At 30.5% G+C, this 20,359-nt stretch overlaps 3 protein-coding genes across 3 annotated transcripts in view; 1 reads left to right on the top strand and 2 right to left on the bottom strand.

Moving 5' to 3' along the window:
* Positions 1-1,764: 1,764 nt before the first annotated feature.
* On the top strand, positions 1,765-8,476 carry HELRODRAFT_65081 (hypothetical protein; the record flags this gene model as incomplete). Its single annotated transcript, XM_009021455.1, has 10 exons — positions 1,765-1,891; positions 2,381-2,434; positions 2,539-2,646; positions 6,611-6,686; positions 6,800-6,856; positions 7,027-7,148; positions 7,308-7,413; positions 7,580-7,753; positions 7,868-8,021; positions 8,402-8,476. The coding sequence occupies 10 exons, from the start codon at positions 1,765-1,767 to the stop codon at positions 8,474-8,476; spliced, it is 1,053 nt and encodes a 350-aa protein (XP_009019703.1).
* Positions 8,477-14,482: 6,006 nt separating this feature from the next.
* On the bottom strand, positions 14,483-15,524 carry HELRODRAFT_65991 (hypothetical protein; the record flags this gene model as incomplete). The annotated part of the gene is made up of 2 exons (XM_009021454.1): positions 14,483-15,177; positions 15,266-15,524. The coding sequence occupies 2 exons, from the start codon at positions 15,522-15,524 to the stop codon at positions 14,483-14,485; spliced, it is 954 nt and encodes a 317-aa protein (XP_009019702.1).
* A 2,579-nt stretch (positions 15,525-18,103) lies between these two features.
* The window catches only part of HELRODRAFT_188653 (hypothetical protein), a gene marked incomplete at its 5' end in the record, with an annotated part of 7,997 nt that continues 5,741 nt past the window's right edge, over positions 18,104-20,359 (bottom strand). The window contains 2 exons of the mRNA XM_009021453.1: positions 18,104-18,736; positions 19,212-19,469. Of these exons, the coding sequence (XP_009019701.1) occupies positions 18,582-18,736; positions 19,212-19,469 (413 nt within the window). The 3' untranslated portion in view covers positions 18,104-18,581. The remainder of the gene's footprint in view (positions 18,737-19,211; positions 19,470-20,359) is intronic.

Below are 20,359 nucleotides of genomic sequence, written 5' to 3'. Positions count from 1 at the left end.
TTCATTTTTAATCACTATCTTTTTATGTATTTTTATGCTGGAGCCAATAATGAAAGTTATTAAAAATAAAACCTTGTGTCTAATTTTTTTTTCTTGAAGAATCTACAGGGTACCGGGGCTACCTTCAAATGATTAAAAATTATTTTCTGTGAGATATTTGAGAGCGTTCAGTAATCATAATTGGAACGTACTGCCATTTGATACCACACACAAGATGCAAATAAACAAAATTTATTATCTTAGTTGGCTCGGCTCAAAAAAACTTGGCATTGTTTATAATAATAAAGTAACTAATATGAATGATATATTTTTCAAAATTTTCATTAAATAATACATCTGTATGTTATCGGTCATATTCATTAAATTCTCTTATAAATATATACAAACGGATTATATATATATATATATATATACGTTGACATAAATTTTATTTGTGTGTTATATATGCATTCACATATATACAAATATATTATATATTTCATATTGTAAGTATATGACATGATTATATATTATATTTAAATTCCAGTACTATTTGCAGTCTTTGCCTTTTAAAAAAGCAGAAGTGATATAAATAGAGCTGAGGAAATCCTTGAATGAATAAAGTGTAAATCCCCATTCAATCTGTGTCTACCATCCTCCCTATGGCTTCTTGTTTCTGCCTTCATAATTGTAACGAATCAGAAGCTCTACGAGTTTGTGATTTTAAAAATAAGTTTTTATTATTTTTATCATTATTTTCAAGTTATCCATAATACATTTGTTTGTTAAATATTAAAAGCAGATTACCTATTTTTGTGTTTTATTTTATTTTATTTTTTATTCGTAAATTTTTAGGCTAGTAAAATTATTTTTTTATCATATTATCTACCTCTACTGTACAGCCACATGCAAATAAAAGATGATCATTATTCAATTCACTACGCACTACTAATGTTTAAAATTTGAAACCAACTATTGACTAACACTAACTACAGTTAACCCAAATTTAATTTTCCCTCCCTCTCTCTCTGTCTCTCTCTGCCTCTCTCTCTCTGTTTCTCTTTTTCTCTCTAATAACTTGTTATTACAAATTTTAAATTTGCTAGGCAAGTTTGAATGAAGTGTCCTTTGGAAAACCCTTAACAAAGAATGAAATTCGAAAAAGGTTAGCTGTTGTTTACTGAAATCTTGTGCTAATAAGTTTTGCAATGTATGACGTAAGATATTGTTGGTGAAATGTTATAACATAGTGGTTGAAATTTTGGGACAGTTGTTGGTGGAATGCTTAGATGGGATCATGTTTTTTTTACATATTGATAATAAATAATTACTCAAGCAAAACCATGTAGTTTAAAATATTACATTTTAATTGAAATAAATTATGCTGCAGTTTATGTGTTATTTAATCTTATATACATCACAGTCTGCTAAAAAAGTTTTCTGAAAAATTGCAAAATAGATTAATCTGTACTGATATATTCCATTAAGTTCAGTGCTTGTTCTGCTAATTATAATATAAGTTAATTAAACGTTTACCAGCAAAGAAAATATTTTTGTTAATAAGGACTAACATTTCACAATATGGTGTAACATTTCTATACTTTAAATTAATATTGTAGTAAGTAGCTTGTGATGTCTAGCTAGGAGAATTCTATATTATTCTATATCATCCAACATACAATGATTGTATGTTGGATGATACAATGTGATACATGTATGAATGTCATACAATGTGATACATGTATGAATGCCATATTCATTTGATTTCGAAGGTACATAGCCGGAATGCTGTTGGGCGGAGCAGCAGATGCAATTGGATATTACCACGGCGCTTGGGAGTTTCAACAGTCTAGTGTGAAAATTCATCGAGACGCCAAAAAGATGGGTGGCATAGCTGCTCTGGATGTCCGACGTTCGTTTCTTCTTCTTCTTCTTCAACATTTTAAATAGTTTCTTGAATGTAATCCGTAATTGCATTAGCTTAATATCAAGTCTACAGTGAAAATTCATGTTATGTAGTTAATAATGTTGCCATGTTAAATGCTGCCTAGCTACGCATAATTTTTTTAGAAATTAATTATCAAAAGCGTCATTGTATGTCAACAATCTGTTACAAATATTATCTTTTAATTAATTGTGAATGTATCAACAGCACACACACGCGCACGCAAACACACACTTTCATGCACGCACAGGGCGCATGTGAATACACGCAAATCTACGCATATCACAGATCGTACGTGATAAGCGGGGATCTCTTAGCATTCGAACACAGTCGCTGCAGCAGCAGGACCAGACGCCTTAATCATTACACTATGTTGCCACCTAAATAATATGTAACAACGTTTTTATTAGCATATTATAGAAATATATTTAAATAAAAATTAATAATTATTTGTAGAGCCAAAGTGGATTGTCTCTGATGACACTGTTATGCACCTAGCTACAGCTGAAGGTTTCGAAACGTTTCATCTGTCTAAAATAACTTATTTGAAAATTAATTATAATCAGCAAAAATTAAATCAAACTTTCATCTGCTAACTTGTATATTTTTTAAAGCCATTGTTGAATATGGAAAGTTGGGAATAGATGATTTAAAGAAGTTGTACTTAATAGTAGCCAAGCATTATGTTGTATGCATGACTGACATGACGGGTAGAGCACCAGGTTGAAACTTATTTTTTTAATCTAAAAATCGCAAAAAATATTTATAAATATTTATTTAGAAAAATATTTATTTATTTACAATAATATTTAATTTTATTTCCACCATTTTTGTTAAATTTCAATTATACGTAAATCGTATAATTAATTGATATAATATTGAAAGACATTAAAAGAAGAGAAACAAACTAAGCAACTTGTTTATTATCCAAGAAAAAAAAAAAGAAAAAGGAAAAAAAAGTGAAGTTACATACAAAGCAAAGAACATTTGGTCCAAAGAAAAATAAATGTATATTATAAATCATAATGTTTTAATATAAAACTTAAAACCTTCTCATTTTATTTAAAACATTACATGACCTTAACCTAAACGTTCTGAAGACCCATCGCACACTCTTTAGTCTTGGTCCTACCATTGGTTTTGTCAGAGCATCAGCAACTTGAAGTTCTGTCGCAACTCGTTCAACTGAAACTTCTTCTTCTGCAACTTTTTCTCTGACAAAGAAATGTCTAATGTGGATGTGCTTTGTTCTTCTGTGAAGTTCTGGATTGTGTGCTAAACGAATTGCTGCTTCATTGTCGACAAAAATTTATGGCTTTTTCTTTAGATCTACAATGTCGTTCAACAATCGTTTGAGCTATATCACTTCACGAGCTGCTTCACTTGCGGCAACAATTTCTGCTTCAGTAGTTGAAATCGCAACCCAGGGTTGATGTTGGCTAAACCAACTGATCACGCTTCCTCCAAACATACAGATTACACCTGATGTCGATCTTCCACTAGATTTATCTCCTCCATGATCTGCATCACTGTAGGCTATAAGTGTATTGTTTTGACCAGACTTGTAAACAATACCGACATCAGCTGTGCCTTGCAAATATCTGAAAATTTGCTTAACTTGTGCTACATTGGACTTGCTGGGTTTCTCTAAACTTCTGGATGCTAGTCCAACTGCATATGCAATATCTGGTCTTGTTCCCGTCATCAAGTACATCAATGCACCAACTGCTGATCTGTAAGGAAATTTCACTTCCTCGTGTTCATTTTTGTTTTCATCGAACTCCTCAGATTTTGAAATTGGAGTTGAACAGGATTTACACTGACTCATCCCAAACTTTTCAAGAATCATTCTTGTATAGGATGACTGACTGACATTAATATTTTCCTTCTCATCTTGATTAATCTCTAATCCAAGGAAATATGTTGCAGGTTTAGATGTTATCTTGAACTCTGACTTTATTTCTTTTTCAAATATTTTTAGTTCTTCTTTATCGGTTCCTGCAACTAGTCCATCATCGACACACAGTGCAAGTATGAGTTTCTTTCCTCCCTGTATTCTAAGTATTCTAATGAACAAACAAGTATCTGCATCGCTTTGTTTGAAATGTCTCTTTTTCAAGAATTCAGCAAAGTGTTTGTTCCAACATCTTGGAGCTTGTTTAAGTCCACAGAGACTACGCTTGAATTTACAGACTCTTCCTGAATTATCTTTAAAACCTTCAGGTTGCTCCATGTAAATATCTTCATCTAGTTTGCTGTATAGAAATGCTGTTGACACATCAAACTGCATGAGTGACATCTTTTCATTTGCAGCAACACTTAATAGTGTTCTTATAGTTGAACTTCTGACCACAGGACTATAGGTTTCATCATAGTCAATTCCCTTTTTCTGAGAAAAACCTTTTACCACTAGCCTGGCTTTAAAACGTTCAACAGAACCATCTGGATTGTGTTTTACCTTGTAGACCCATTTGCATGGTATTGTCTTATGACCTTTTGGAAGACTTACCAAATCCCACGTTTGATTTTCCTTTAATGACTGCTCATGGCTTTTTCATCACTTTGAATGGCATCTTTGTAGCTCACTGGTTCAAGTACTTCACATAACGCAGACATAACGAAAGGATCATAACGAGATGGCTTTTTGATATTATTCCTGTCACATAAAACCATACCTTTGGCCTTTTGATTACAACAGTCAGATTGATCTTCTTCATCAGATGAAACTGAATTACGGTTGTGAACATCTTCATCAGTTGAAATATTTTCTTTAATCAAAGTTTCTTTATTTTCATCTGAACAACTTTCTTCTTACAAAATCACTGAATTTGGTTTGACAACCTTCTCATCAAAAATAACATCTCTTGATCGATGTATTTTAACACGTTTCTTATTCTGATGTCCCATTCGTTCATGGTATAACTGCAATGCATCTTGATCATTGACAAAGTTAACTTCGACTTCAGAATTTAACGGTCTAACAGTTTTTGCAACAAGTTTGAACAAACCTCCATTGTTTCACATTGTCAATAAGTAGATGACAACTTCTTGAGGTTGAAACAAAAGAGCTATTTCTGTTCTTATCTTGAGTTGCAAGTACTGAGAACAAATTTCTTTTTACTTTTGGCACATACAAGACATCTGTAAGTTTAACAGTTTGCCATTATTCACTTTCACTTGAAGATGAAAAGCTTCTACAGTATCACCATTTGCAACATATAATTTACTCGGTTGAGAAAATTTTTCAAAACTTTGAAATATGTCTCTTCGGAAAGTTAGATGACACGTTGCACCATTGTCAAAAAACCATTCATCAGTGTATGCTGACTCATCAATTGCAAAAACACTTGATCCCATAACAACTAGTGATTTTTTATTGTCATCGCATAGATTGTTATTTCTTGGTTTTGCTGGTCTACCATCAGAATGCCATTTTTCACAATTTCTTACAATGTGACCTGGCAATTTGCAATAATGACATATCAGTCGCTTTGGTTTGCTGACAAATTTATCTTGTTTTTGACCATTCATGTTTAGTGATGATGACCTTTTAGTTGTTGCTTTGACAAATAATACTTTATTTTATTCTGTTTTACCTTCCAAAGATCTCTCATAGCTACACAGTTGATCTGTGAGTGTTTCGACTGTTCTTTCAGTCTTGTTCAACAATCTCCAAATTGCAGCAAATGAAAAATATTTTTCTGGCAAAGTTTCAATTATTTGGCACATCAGCAACAAGTCACTGTTTTCATCTTTTCCTAACTCAACCTTTAAATCTTTCCAAAGATTCTTGAGTTTTGTGACATGAGTGACAACATCATCGCTTTCATCTATTTTATAACTGAAGAACTTCATGCATAAGTTGTATGCTTTATCTTCATTAACTTCATCATACAATCTGTGAAGTTCTAACCAAACATCTCTGGCATTACTGAATGAACGAACTTTTTCATACGTTTCATCGGTCATCTTGGTTGACAGAATAACCATAGCACTACGATCTGCTTTATTGAATCTGTTCAAAGCAGTTTGATATTTTGCTATCTCATCTTTATTTGAGTCATCATTTAATTCATCTGGAATTTTTAATTTGCCATTTACTACGTCCATTGCATCAGGAATACTGTGTAGTATTATACAAACTCTCGACTTCCAGTTTAACCAATTACTTTTGCCTTCTAGGTGTTTGATCTGCACTTTTGTTAGATCCATTTCTTTCTTGTCTTTCAATTTGACCTTTTAATTAGAAGCAAAATATCGACTTTCAGAGAATGAAGCACGTGTTTTTTCTTCACTTCAGTCTTCACAAACACAAAGGAATCTTCCGATATTTCTTTATTCTAAATTTTCTTCGTCAAATCAATTAATTAAGAAAAACGTTATCTGGGTCCCATAATCTGTTAAATTTCTTGTCACGTAGATCGTTTAATTAATTGATATAATATTGAAAGACATTAAAAGAAGAGAAACAAACTAAGCAACGTTCTCGACTTGTTTATTATCCACCGGATCAACCGAAAAATGAAAAAAAGTGAAGTTACATACAAAGCAAAGAACATTTGGTCTTAAGAAAAATAAATGTATATTATAAATCATAATGTTTTAATATAAAACTTAACAATTTTCACTCATAATATTTAATTATAAATATTTTGACTTTGAATGCATATGCATGCCAAATGTTAGGTTTAACATGCTGCATCGGGGCCGCACATTTGAAACCAGATGAACCTGACGGATATATAATCAATTTTGATTCTAGGTTGAAATAGATTTTTTTTAATACGTTATATTCTTCATTTTTTCAAGAGAATTAGTTTTTACTTCTTTTAGTTTAAAAATATTTAAATAAAGCAAATGATTTTCAAATTCCAGTGGCGGTGGATGTGGAGCGGCCATGAGAACCATGTGTGTTGGCATGTACTTTCCAAAGTCAGACTTATTTTGAAAATTTTATTGAAACTGTCATTAAATATTTTATAAAAGAAATTTTAATATTGTCAAAATAATATTTAATGAGACTATTTCACATAAATTTCTTCCAAAAGATTAGATTAAAATGGTTGTTTTCAATAGAAATGCTTTAATGAAACCAAATAAAGGCCTGAGCAGTTGGAATCCTTGGTAGCTGTGAGCATAGAATGCGCTCGCATGACTCACAACCACCCAACTGGATATCTGGGATCGCTAGCAACGGCATTGTTCACTAGCTACGCCATTCAAGGTTTTTAAATAATAATAGATTGGATGATTGAAAATTATTTCAGTTATTTTCCGTCTGTTATAAAATTAAAGTATGTATTTTTATCATTAAATTCGGTTGAGTTTTGCAAGATGTTCTACATTAGTAACATATAAATGTTAAAGTATGTGATATTGATAGCCAAGGCTCTGAACTCATGGGGTGCCGGTTTGATAGAAACGTTAAATCTCGCTTGGCAGTATGTTAAAAATGAAGGAAGAGATGTCGAAAAAAACGAAGCAAATTTGTTAGTTACAGTATATCAGTTTGTTAATTTTTTGTTGAATAAATTTTCAAAATTGTTTCCTTTTTTGGGCTCGGAATATTTTGTTCCATCCAGTTGTGATTAGAATATAAACCCCGTTTTGATGATGATCTGAAAAATTGAAATTCATCCACAACCACCCTAAAAGAAGTTACTTTAGGAACGCTTGGACTAAGTATTTGAACTTGCGCGGCATAGCTGACGGCAAATCATCACCAGTATTTCCAGAAAACTTTGGCGTCGAAGAGAGAGATGAATTTTACAAAAAGATCAGCTACAATGGAAGAGGTGGAGCCTCTGGACACGATGCTCCAATGATAGCGTTTGTACGCTTTTCAATTTCGTATATGTAATTATTTTTTTATATAAAAAAGATTCACGCAAAGAAAAGTTAATTTGAAAATTAACTTTTTTGATACACACTTCGCACGTTCAGGTATGACGCGTTGTTAGCCTCGGGAAGCAGCTGGAAAGAACTATCCGACAGAGCATTGTTTCACGGCGGTGATAATGACAGCACAGGTCACATAGCAGGTGTATGGTATGGCATCTTGTATGGAATAAGGGACGTTCCTGTTGTAAATTATCAGGTTGGTTTGGTTATCCTTATTATAAATATTGTTTTGACAAAATTTGTTTCGCTATTCTTCTCAATACCAGTCACTTCTATATTGGTCATGGTCATGAGACTTCTCAAACGAAAAGAAATTATAAGCTAATTTTTAAGAATGCTTTAAAAAAGTAAAACCTAGATAGTTTATAAATATTGTAAGAGATGTATGCAACTGATGGTATTAGTGATGCTAAAGCTGAACAATTTTCAAATAAAAACCTTCTATAGATCTAGAATAAACATTGTTAAGTCGGAATAAACTCACAAACACTTAGTGCTGTGGATTTGAAAAAATAGTCGTTGGTTACTACAATGCTCTTATTTCAAATTTATAACATCTTAAAATATTTTGAACAGAACGTGGAGTACAGAAACCGCCTGGAAGCAGCTGGAGAGAATATTTTTAATTTGGTTGAAAATTTGTTTGATTAAATAAGACTAATAACTTATCTCATTATAAACTTTTTCAAACTTGTCAGTATCCTTGCCTAGCCTTCAAGTGTTTTTTGTTTGAAGTTTTATGTTTTTATACGTTTTTGATAAGTATTAAATAAAAAAAAGTCATTTTTATGAATTTCTCATGCTTTTTAACTCATGTTTTAATAATTTAATTTTGGACGAAGTTCACCAAGTTCTATTGAATTGATTATTTAAACATTTAAAACTTTATCTCCGAAAAATATCTCTTTTTTTAAAGTAAATTTGCATATGTTTTACAGATACTTTATTAAAGTGAAGAAAAGACATCTATGTATTTTATACCTTTTTATAAATAAATTGTATACGCAACATTGTTCAGAATATTTATAATAAAATTGAAAAATTAAATTTTTTCTTCAATTTTTTAAACATGATAAAGGGAGTTCCTATAATACGCGAATGGACAACCAAACTTCGCGTAAAGAAGGTTATATTTACGATTTATATTTCAAACTGGCTTCCGGACTATTTAAATTTATTCCTCTTTCGTCATCAGCCATATCACATTGTTGAAAATTATTGAGTATATGTATGTATGTATGTATGCATGTATGTATGTATTTATGAATGTATGTACGTATGCATCTATGTATGCGCCAAATCTAAATGAAGCATGTAACCTATTAGTTATTCGGTCACAGCCAAAAATTTTCCCAGCCACATGTATGGCTGCTTCTGTGAGATGGGCAGTGTGTACCCATCGTACGCTTAGAATGCGAGATGACGAGCCACACTCCCACACTTATATAAACAAACATAAACACACACACACACACGCACAGACAGTTAAACAACGATTTTGATAAACTAAGCCCTGATGAGTAAAAAGTTAACATTTAGGAGATCGTACGTTGTAAAGAAGTCCGCTGTTAGCAAATCTTCTTAATGTGATGATCTCTTATATGTTCATCTAAATTTCGTTATTTCGAACTCCAAACATCCATCGATCAGACATTAAATATAGTAATAAGCAGATTTATTGACGTTTTTATAAAAGATGAATGAACGAACGAACAAACGAACAAATAAATAAATATATAGATTTATTTATTTACATATGCGGGAGTTTTATCATATAGTAATCGTTAGATTGTTGACATATAGATTTGTTGCTATATTCAAACTGATGAAATGTTTGATAAAACATGCATTTACAAAAGTTTTGAATGTATAATATTTAATGTTTAACCATCATTTATTCGTATCTATTTACATATTTAAAAGTAATTTAGCAATTGTAACTTTCAATATTTATGAATAATAATAATAATAATGAATAATAATAATAATGAATAATAATGAATAATAATACTGGAAAATTATTATTCACTGTCAAGTAAAGGAGAATAATATCATTGAAAATCCAAATAAACAGTAAACATGCACTCGCGCACGTCTGTTCCTACAACCTAAAATATGCCGAAAACTACTCCAAAATCGAGAAAGCATGTGAACGAACCAGAAAAAAGAATATATTAGCATCATTTATTTCCGAAACCATCTGATTTTTAGATTTTAAACCATCAATACCATCTAGAAATAACGATTTAAGTAGAAAATCTCTTCTTGAAATGAATATACTTTAATCAGAATCATTTTAATATACGACTAAAATATGAACAACGACTTTGAAACCATAATATAAAAATTACACGTCATTATAATTTATATATATATATAAATAATAAAATAATTGTTATATATATATATATATATAATATAATATTTGATAATCATATCATATAATTCGATTTGATTACCAAATATTGCATCAATTATATTTTCCTTCCAGCCACATATATATATTAATATATATATATATATTATATATATATATACAGTATTGTAATTAGAAACGATGAAAAAAAATAGATGGACATAGGCAAAAATGATAGAAGTATAACATTCAGAAATCAGAGTACTGAACAACTAAATGGCTGCCTGTTGGATGGCAGTTTTGTGCCAGTACTTTGAAATGTGACTAGTATTAGATCAAAAAATACGCTAAATTTTATCGTAATGTTGAATTGTAATTGATATAATACGCTGAACTTAACAATGATAACTTATTATAATATAACATATTACATTTTAATATAATAACTAAAATTTAATGTATAAAAATTGCAAACAAAACAGATACGATACATTTTTTCTGGCTTTCCCTTTCCTCAGACAATTCTGATTAGATTGCCAAACAGCGACTCAAAACGACCCAAAACATCAACTGGAATGGAAGAAAAAATTTGTTGAACTTATGCTAGCTGGAGAAACCAATAGCACAAATTCATTTTTGGATCAACTACAACTTCCAGCCGAATTTCTGATCAAACTGCAACTTGATTTTTATTTGTGAAAAGATGGATTGTACAAATTTTTACCCTTTTTTAGTCGTTATTTATATGTTCTGCACTTCTGAACGTCAGAATTCAAGAAAGATTTTTGCGTAATTTTCTTTAATTTGACTCTCATTGTTCAAACCATTCAATTATAAAAGTTCTTCTAAACCTACCTAACATCTCAAATGTTAAATTCTTCCAGGAACTATTTACAAAACAGCATTTCTCAGCATCACATTGAACGATAATTTAAAAAAATCTTTTTACGTCTAAGACCCTGAGTTTCCGAATACATTCAAACTTTTACAATTCTATCCACTGCTTTTTAACAAATGAAATACTGCAACTGACTGTGGATGTTCACCGACAGTATATATAACATTGCATTCAGCTTTCAGGGCTTAAATCAGTGATTGTTCATTATTTTTAATAAATTTCTAATTAGTATGAAAGTTTTTAATAAAATGCTTAAAGGTAAAATTCAATTCACAATTTGGTAATGTTCACAAAAGCAAAAAACTTGAACAAAAACTGATAAGAAATTAAAAAAAATATTAACAAACAAAACAAAAATGCAAAAGAAATAACTTGAATGTTACTTCACAAAACAAAATATTATGAAGCTGACTAACAAACGATTACAGAGTTCAGACCCAACCTCCTATCAATATTGCAAACGAATTTATGCAGTGTTCAGAAATAATGATCTAACAATAACAAAATATAAAAGAGCATATATAATACACGGGAAAAAAGGTTTTGAAACAACGTAAACGCAAATATAACAATCCACTATGCGTCTGTATTAATAAATAAATAATGATCATTTTAGATCACAATTAGAAAAACGAAAACAGAAGCAATCGACACGTTGATAAATAATACTATACTGATATTGTTAATGTAATGATGTACGACCAATACATGCACCAAGAACAACTTTTTTTCATGCACTACAAATTTAACAAAACAGTAGAGTATAATTTTCTTGAACTAAAAACACGAGTTTAACTTTGAAAAAAAATATCATACAATTTTCACACAATAATGTTTAAGCAAGGTAAAAAATGAAACAAATGTGTTTTCAAAGCCCATTGTAAACTGTCCAATATAAAGTTTAACATGAAACAATTGAAAAAGTTCTTTGTACATAAGTGATCATGATTTATTTTGTTATAAAAAAAATAAGGTGGGCAGAAAAAAATATGACAACAAAATTTAAATCACCAATATATAAATTTCTTCAAATAAATTTCCAAGAGTCAAGTAAGAAAAATAAATTGCAAATCATAACAAATTTTTCAAAATGTTTAGATAGAACATGCATTTAGTTGCAACTACTTAATGTTAATCATCACATATATAATATTGATGATGATAAGGACAAGAAGTGAGTCTGTATTGTATCTTGTATGAGTTTATGTGTAATAAGATACACTTTACTCTAGACAGCTGGATGATAATTTCTTAACAATATTCTTTGCTCACATGTTCAGTCTCATATTAGCATACACAGCGTAGGATTTATTTATTACAATTATAAGCAGTTGTTATCCGAAAGAATTCACTCTTTTTTTAAAAAATGATTCGAATGATAACCAAAAATGCCTTAGACTGATTCATTCTGTAAAAAAATAAACAGATCTAATATTGTGTGATTCAACAACAACAGCAATAAACTTATGACTGCCATGTTTACTAAAAAAAAAAAATGACTACAGATGAATGAAACGTGTTATGATCAAGTTAGAAACACTAACAAAATTGAAACTGCCACGTTTCTCATTATCAATAAACATTGACAATTTATTTTCTTATCTGTGCAAGCTATGTTTAAAGACTTCAAAATCTCATGATTTAAAGATGACAGACTAGAGAAAAAATGAAAACAGTAAATATAACTAAAGACCTGACTCTTGGAAATTATTTACAGAATTATAAGATGGTCAGTATAATAGACCATGACTTATTGGAATTTCATTTAAGAAAAGTAATTAATTAACTTAGTGACCTAATAATTTAAGAACATTTTAAACTTCAACACGTGTGTTGACACTTAAAATTATTGAATAAAACAGCTTTTACAAGAGATGACAACACAAATTTTAAACTCATATAAAAATACAGAACAGATTAATTAATCAATTAATTAATTAATTAATAGAAACATTTGAAGTATTCGTTATTGTTTTATACACAAGATATAAAAGTTGTGTGTAAAAATGTAATTCAAAATGACTTGAATTTTTTAGAATTGTTGTATCTGATGGACGTCTAGCCAGTCAGCAGCCAGCCAGACAGACAACTAGCCAGACAGAACTAGCAATATCATCCGACAACTGACATTGGAACAGCTGTGGACGAACTCTCGTGTATTCTGCATACGTAATTCTGTTCAATATTTCAACATTTATTTATGAATATTTCAAATTTAGAATAAAATTAACTTTTAATAATTTACAATAATCCTATATGCAATTATGAAGATAATGACTAACTTTATCTTTCATATTGCATTATGTTATATATAAATATTTCTTATATGCATGTATTCACATGCGAATTAATGTATAAATTATCAATAAAGGTCTTCAACATTAATTGAGATTTCCTATTGCACAGTTAATGATAGGAAATAGAAAAAAAAATGTGCTCAAAAAATACACATCCAAAACGAGAGGCCTCAAATCATGTGAATCTAATTAGTGTTGTTATTGTTAGGCATGTTTAAATCTACACTATTCAACAAAACTTTATCAGCTATTCAAACTAGAGAGATAATATTTTGGAGGCTCTTCTTCATACAACTGCAGCGTGGAATAAAAAAAAAATAACTCATGATGTTCACCATGAAATTATGCTCATTTTTTTTATCAATCTGTTGTAAATGAAGGCTCCATTTTCAAGGTGAGTCATCGGATTTTTATAGCCCCTATTATAAATATCTTTATATCTAACCTTTTTTATGTTCAAATATACAATTTTAAAAAACCTAATTTGCTGGTCTCCATTCAAAAATTATAAATTTTACTGCTTAAGTATCATTTTTTTCAGTTATAAAAAATTATTATCTGATCAAAACTTTCTTTTAATTATCCTTTAGTCAGAGAAATGACAATGAAATATATGGTGAAATAAACCAGCCAACCACAAAAAAACATAATGAGTTTTGTGAAATAAATTTTTGGGCAAATTTAGAAAATTTAAGTTATGTTTTGTAGAAATAAAATCATGTTCTTAGACTGGTGATGAGAGATTTGAAGGAAAATTTAACTTGAAAAACAAACAAACCTTGGATAGGACATCCCCGTTGAATCTTCTGACCTGATATAAATGTCTGTAGTTCTTTGGCTTCTGGAAGTTATAAGAATCTTTTGATTTTTGCTGCTGCCCATGATGATGTCGTTGTTGTTGTGGTGTCGAAAATGATGATGATGACGTCATGTGTTGTTGCTGCTGATGATGATGATTAGGATTAGATTGGTGTCGATGGTGGGTTGATTTGACAGACGTTCTCACACCCAAAGCTGGAATTAAAGTTTAAAAATTAATTAATGAAAGAAAAAAATCATAAACCATTCAACACAATGTCAACACAAAAAATTGTATCTGATATTTTTCAAATTAATTTCAAACAAGAGAAACACAAAGCTTTATGGAAGCATGATTCTAACATAAATATTTCTTTAAATTTAAAAAATACAAACTCAGTTAAGGTTTTAAGGAATGACAAAAATGAAAAGAACAAACGTTCTCGATGGTCACAATCTCTTCCAGTGAGCTGACATTGAAACACACTACCAAGCAAGGAGAAGAGTGGCCAGACAGCCAAGATCATCCACATGTACCAACATAAAAGGGGCGATTTGACTACCTTCAACCTATCAAGAGCATGGTACAATATACCAAAATGATTCACGAAATGATCAACTCCAGCTGTTACCATAGCTGATCCAATTATGGAACTCGCCAAATACGTAATAGCTCTCTGATATTTTAGGCATAACAAAGCAAATAACAGGCCAACACTTAAAATGGAACCAATGGGCACCCATTTGGAATGAACCTGAATGAACCAGTCGGCAACAATTAAACCGGCAACTGCCAAGAGGAACCCCATATGAAAGCCAGTCATGAAGAGACCAACATACTGAACCAGCATCGTTATCAGGCCGCACAGAATGCCTGCCCCCATCGCAACTCCGATCTTTGCTTCAATCGTTAGGAAATTTTCTTCAATGCAAATTAAGTATGTTACCAAAGAACCAAATAAAAAACCGGTTAAAAACATGCTGGCTTTGAAGTATCTGTAGCCTGGAAAAAATAAAATAAAGCTTAAAATAAAGGAAACAAATTTTTAAAAATTTAAATTGAAAATATTATAATAAAAACATAAACAAACCACAAAAGCAATGAAACAGGCCAAAAAGTATGCAAAAGCTACAGATGACAGATGGAATAATACGATAATTTGTGTCAATGCGATCACATTTGACAGCCCCTCTATATTTGGGCGTCGTGTGGGGGATCCTCGGTGGGTAAGCATAATACGGGGTTGAGCTGAAAACTACAAAATGATCACTATCAGGTGGATATATGGACTCTCCCTCGTGAGGAGTCTCATCTTCGTGGGGGTCTAGTTCTCCATCCCAACTATCCATTTCAAACTTTTATGTGATTAGTCTGTCTGTTAAGTTTTTGTTAGATTTTGTAAAATCATACTGAACAGGAATGATCAATAACATCAAGTTAAACATGCATGTATATATATAAATATATAAACAGATATGCACATATAAACATATCTATAAAAATATATACACACAGACTCAACAAATATAGAATGAACACGATATTACATGCAAGCCACAGTGATAAATTACCAGAATTTTATGTAAAAATAGCAACATAAATATACAAATGGGGAAATAATGTATTGCAGAGATTCAATGAATAAGCAGAATTATTAGAATAAAAAAAAGCTAAGACTGATTGAATAACCAAAAATATTACATAAATAAATATCAGGGGCTAGATTGTTTAATGGTGAAGATATCTGGTCTTGTTGTTGCAGTGTCCAGGATCAATGCAAAAAAATCAGATATAATATATGTATGTGATTCATGGATTCAGCATATTCACATGCACTATACATGTGTGTGTGAGTATGTTGTTAAACCCCCCCCCCAAAGAATTAAGAGAATAATAATAATAACACCGATAGTAACTATACTATATAATACAACATACATAGTACATACATACATCAGTTTCTGTAAGTGTAAGGTGTAAGTAATTATTTCAAACAGGCTTTTGTCATGCAACTAACTGTAATAGTGTAATGTAATGTAATTTTAACAACAGTTACATTTTACTGGCCTTGATTTTGTTGTATTAAAAATTAAAACCTTTTTGTAATTAACAAAACAAATAAAAGAAATGAAGTGTAAGTTTTTGATATAGGACATAGGTCATAGGATAGATAGAATAATTACCCATTAATTTTAAATTTTTAATTGTTTGATTTTTATATTTATAAAATATAAATATTAAATATAATTGTCAATTCTAATCTCTGATAATCCTAATCCTAATGCTATGCGAATCCAATCGAACTAATTATTTTGACAATTAGAATAGAACAGATTAAAAATCAAAAAATTACGAAATGAAATTTAAAATAAATAAATCTGGCATTTAAAATTTAAATGGAATGAACAGAGAGAAAGCAAGAAACAAACAAACATCATCAAGTGCTTCTTCAAACAAACGCAACAAATGCAATGGAAACAAATCCGATTCCTAAAGAAAAAAATACACTAACTAACTAACTTTCTGATTCGACGGTTGGTTAAATTAAATAACTAGTGCAAAGACCGATCCGAAGAAGATGATATCATCATTTTCGTCACGAAATGGAGAAACTATTTATTTATCTCTTTTCAATTGCTAATGAGTGTAAGGAGCCACAACAGAGAGAAAAAAAACAAAGGCAGGAAGAATTTTTTTAGGATGGGCTGGGATGATGATTCAGCAGCATCAATTGTTTTGCGCAGTCAACGTTTTAAAATTAATTATCTAACAGTTTGAATTATTAACTCTACGTAATTTTGAATAAAAATACCAATTCGTTACATACGCATGTATAGAATGTGTATTCTACATCACAGATAACTTTTCTTGGAACTACCAGCCAAAAAATTGTCATAATATATATAGGTTTAATTTTCATTAGAACTACTTCCAAAAAGTCCTATATTTAACAATATTTTGGTACGAATTCAAATAAAGCACACATTTTTTAAATATTTTGTTCATGTTTGGCCATAAGATTTTGTATTTTAAAACTCATCATTTACGGTATATATCACATTAATGAAAATTTAGTTGCTAAGACTAACATCTTCAAACAAATAAGAAACAAATTATAAGGCTATTTGATCATCTCTACTGTAATTTTTATGAATTGTCTTCGTATGGTCCTTCTTTAAAGTAATAAAACTAATGTAACTAAAAAAAAGCTTCATCGAGACCATTGAATGTTCACAAGTAGATGGCAAAATGTTCTCAATTTAAAAAAATAGTAAAAGCAGCAAGCGGGCAATAAGCGGTTCAACTGGGTATTGAAATATCTACTTGAAAGATCAAATAGCCTTATAATCAGATATATTAATTAAATATGAACTGATATGATTAAAATGTTTATGATCGTAACTTTAAAGAAAAACTCAACGAATTTAATTCAAAAGAACTGCAAAACTGTGCCCTGCTAGAGGACAAATAAGTATCCAGAAGAAAGTTAATGCATGCTTTCTCCCCCCTCACATCACGTATCTTTGCAAATTAATAGCTTTAACACATCTTCACCAAAATGTTTTTTTATTTATTTTTTCAAAACTTTGTTATTAATTGATAAAATTTATATTTTGAATAGAGGTTTAATGACATTCGATTAAAACTTTACAATCGTTTTTATGATAGAAGCCATTCAATTTTTAAGTTCTGTTTGTTATATTTATATCGGAGAACAGAGAACAGGCGGAACTAACTAAATTATGCTTAACTATAACTTTATTTTAACTATCCAAATAATCTTTTAAACCATCATCGTACATAATTACTCTAGTCTGTATTAAACTCAGCCGAAAGAAAGGAAGAAAATTTGAGTTTCAAAAGGAGAGCAATAAATCGCATGTATTTTCGATAATTTTAAATTTAATTGCATTAAAAATAAAAAATCTCATAGTTGCATGATTTATTAATAAAGACAATTTGACAATATTGTAAAAGTATTTTAGTATAATGATTGAAAATCTAAAATGAATATTGATGTGTGTGAAAGTTTGTTAAATGTGAAATATCAATGCCGGTCAAATTTTTAATAAAAATTGCCTTAACTAACATTTCAAATGAAGATCGCATATTATCTCAGCGCATATTGAAGATCTCATTCCAAATTATTTACTCAGCAGCGATAAACAGAAGAAAGTTTTACACGAATTTGATCATTCATCAAATTATCTAAAAGTCTGAAACAATTAAATGAAATTTCAAATTACGAGATAACAGCAATTATGTAATTTAAATGCAGACGTCATATCGTTATGTTATGCAACCGACACATGTATCTAAAACAAGCATAATGTTTCCAGCTCCAAATAGTTAGCCAGAACATTCATCGCGTTATAATATTAATTTTAATGTTAATATGGAAAAGATTAATTGCTCCATGGCTTGCAGTCATCAACGTTGATGATGGTGTGACACTTCAGCTTTGAACCCATCTTTCCTTGGCTTATCTTCTGACAGCAAAGTGGATCCCCGGAATAATTATCCGTCATTTGGCAGTCGTCAGTTGAAATGCACGGCATTCCTACCAATCAATCAATCAACCAATCAACCAATCAATCAATCAATCAATCAATCAATCAATCAATCAATCAATCAATCAATCAATCAATCAATCAATCAATCAATCAATCAATCAATCAATCAATCAATCAATCAATCAATCAATCAATCAATCAATCAATCAATCAATCAATCAATCAATCAATCAATCAATCAATCAATCAATCAATCAATCAATCAATCAATCAATCAATCAATCAATCAATCAATCAATCAATCAATCAATCCATCGATCGATCGATCGATCGATCGATCGATCGATCGATCGATCGATCGATCGATCGATCGGTCGGTCGGTCAGTCAGTCAGCCTGCCAGCCAGCCAACCAACCAATCAATCAATTGATCAAACATTTATTTAATTTTATGGATATTATAGACTGGTAGTGATGCAATTTTATAATTGTATGAAACGTTTGAAGTGTCTGTGAAACACACCAGTTCCTTTGCTTCCAGGTTTTCTCAACAGGAGAGTTCCATATGCTTGCGTATCGTAATTCCTGGAGTACACCGGCTGGCTGTTGTACATCTTATCCTTGAAATCTCTTGCAAAATCGTAACTGGTTTCCAGCTTGTCAGGTACGCAATACTTGCTGTTGGAGCCGATGACGGAAGAGCAGGTCGTCATCTCGCCGCACTGAATGCTCTCCGTACATCTCCTCAAACGCTTCTTCGCCAGACATTTTCCTGATATGCCTGATGTGGAAGAGTTGGTGAAATTATTAAACAATCTATAAATTTTTCTATTATTTAATTAATTCCTTTATTTATTAATCAACTAAAATACAAAAACTAATCCTATATACTGCTGCAGAACATAAAACTTTACTCTCACTACTAAACAATATCGCCAAACATAAATTGTGCCCAACACTACAAAGTTTCATACTCCGTCTGGTATAAGATTTCAGATAGCAATAAAAATATTTAATTAGTAAGTGATTGACTAAACAAGAAATATTTGAAATAATCGCTGGTTACATGGTCCGTCAGCCATCTATTCCACACTGGAACGTAGGCCAAACTGCCAACTTCTTTCGTATTTGTCAGTTTAAGTTTTTTTTTCAGTTTTTTTGTTTTAAATTACAAAAAAAATTTTTAAACCGAAATTCATGTTTGTTTTATAATTTTGTGTTTATTTGTTTGTACTAATTCAAAGAAACGAATTTGCATTTGCATAATCAAGCAGACGGTTTCTTTTGATGTTTTGACTGTCGCATTATTATCTCTTGTTCAGACTATTCTAATATTTCTATGATATGCCGCAAAAGTTTTCAAAAAAATCTAGAGCAAAAATTATTATCAAACGATAACATAGAACAAAGCACAGAAACATACATTGAATCGCTATGTATAGAAAATTATTATATACGCTATGATCGTACTCTCACACTAACAAAATGCACAAACAAAATACACATCCACACATACATATACACAAATGTGTATATAAATGTGTGGTGTGTATTTTGTTTGTGTGTGTTGTTAGTGTGAGAGTACGATCATAGCGTATATAATAATTTTCTATACATAGCGATTCAATGTATGTTTCTGTGCTTTGTTCTATGTTATCGTTTGATAATAAT

Source organism: Helobdella robusta (assembly GCF_000326865.2).
Source record: "Helobdella robusta unplaced genomic scaffold HELROscaffold_3, whole genome shotgun sequence".
NCBI classification, from domain to species: Eukaryota; Metazoa; Annelida; class Clitellata; order Rhynchobdellida; family Glossiphoniidae; genus Helobdella; species Helobdella robusta.
Note: the sequence above shows the minus strand (reverse complement) of the source record. Positions and strands in the feature narration are given on the sequence as shown.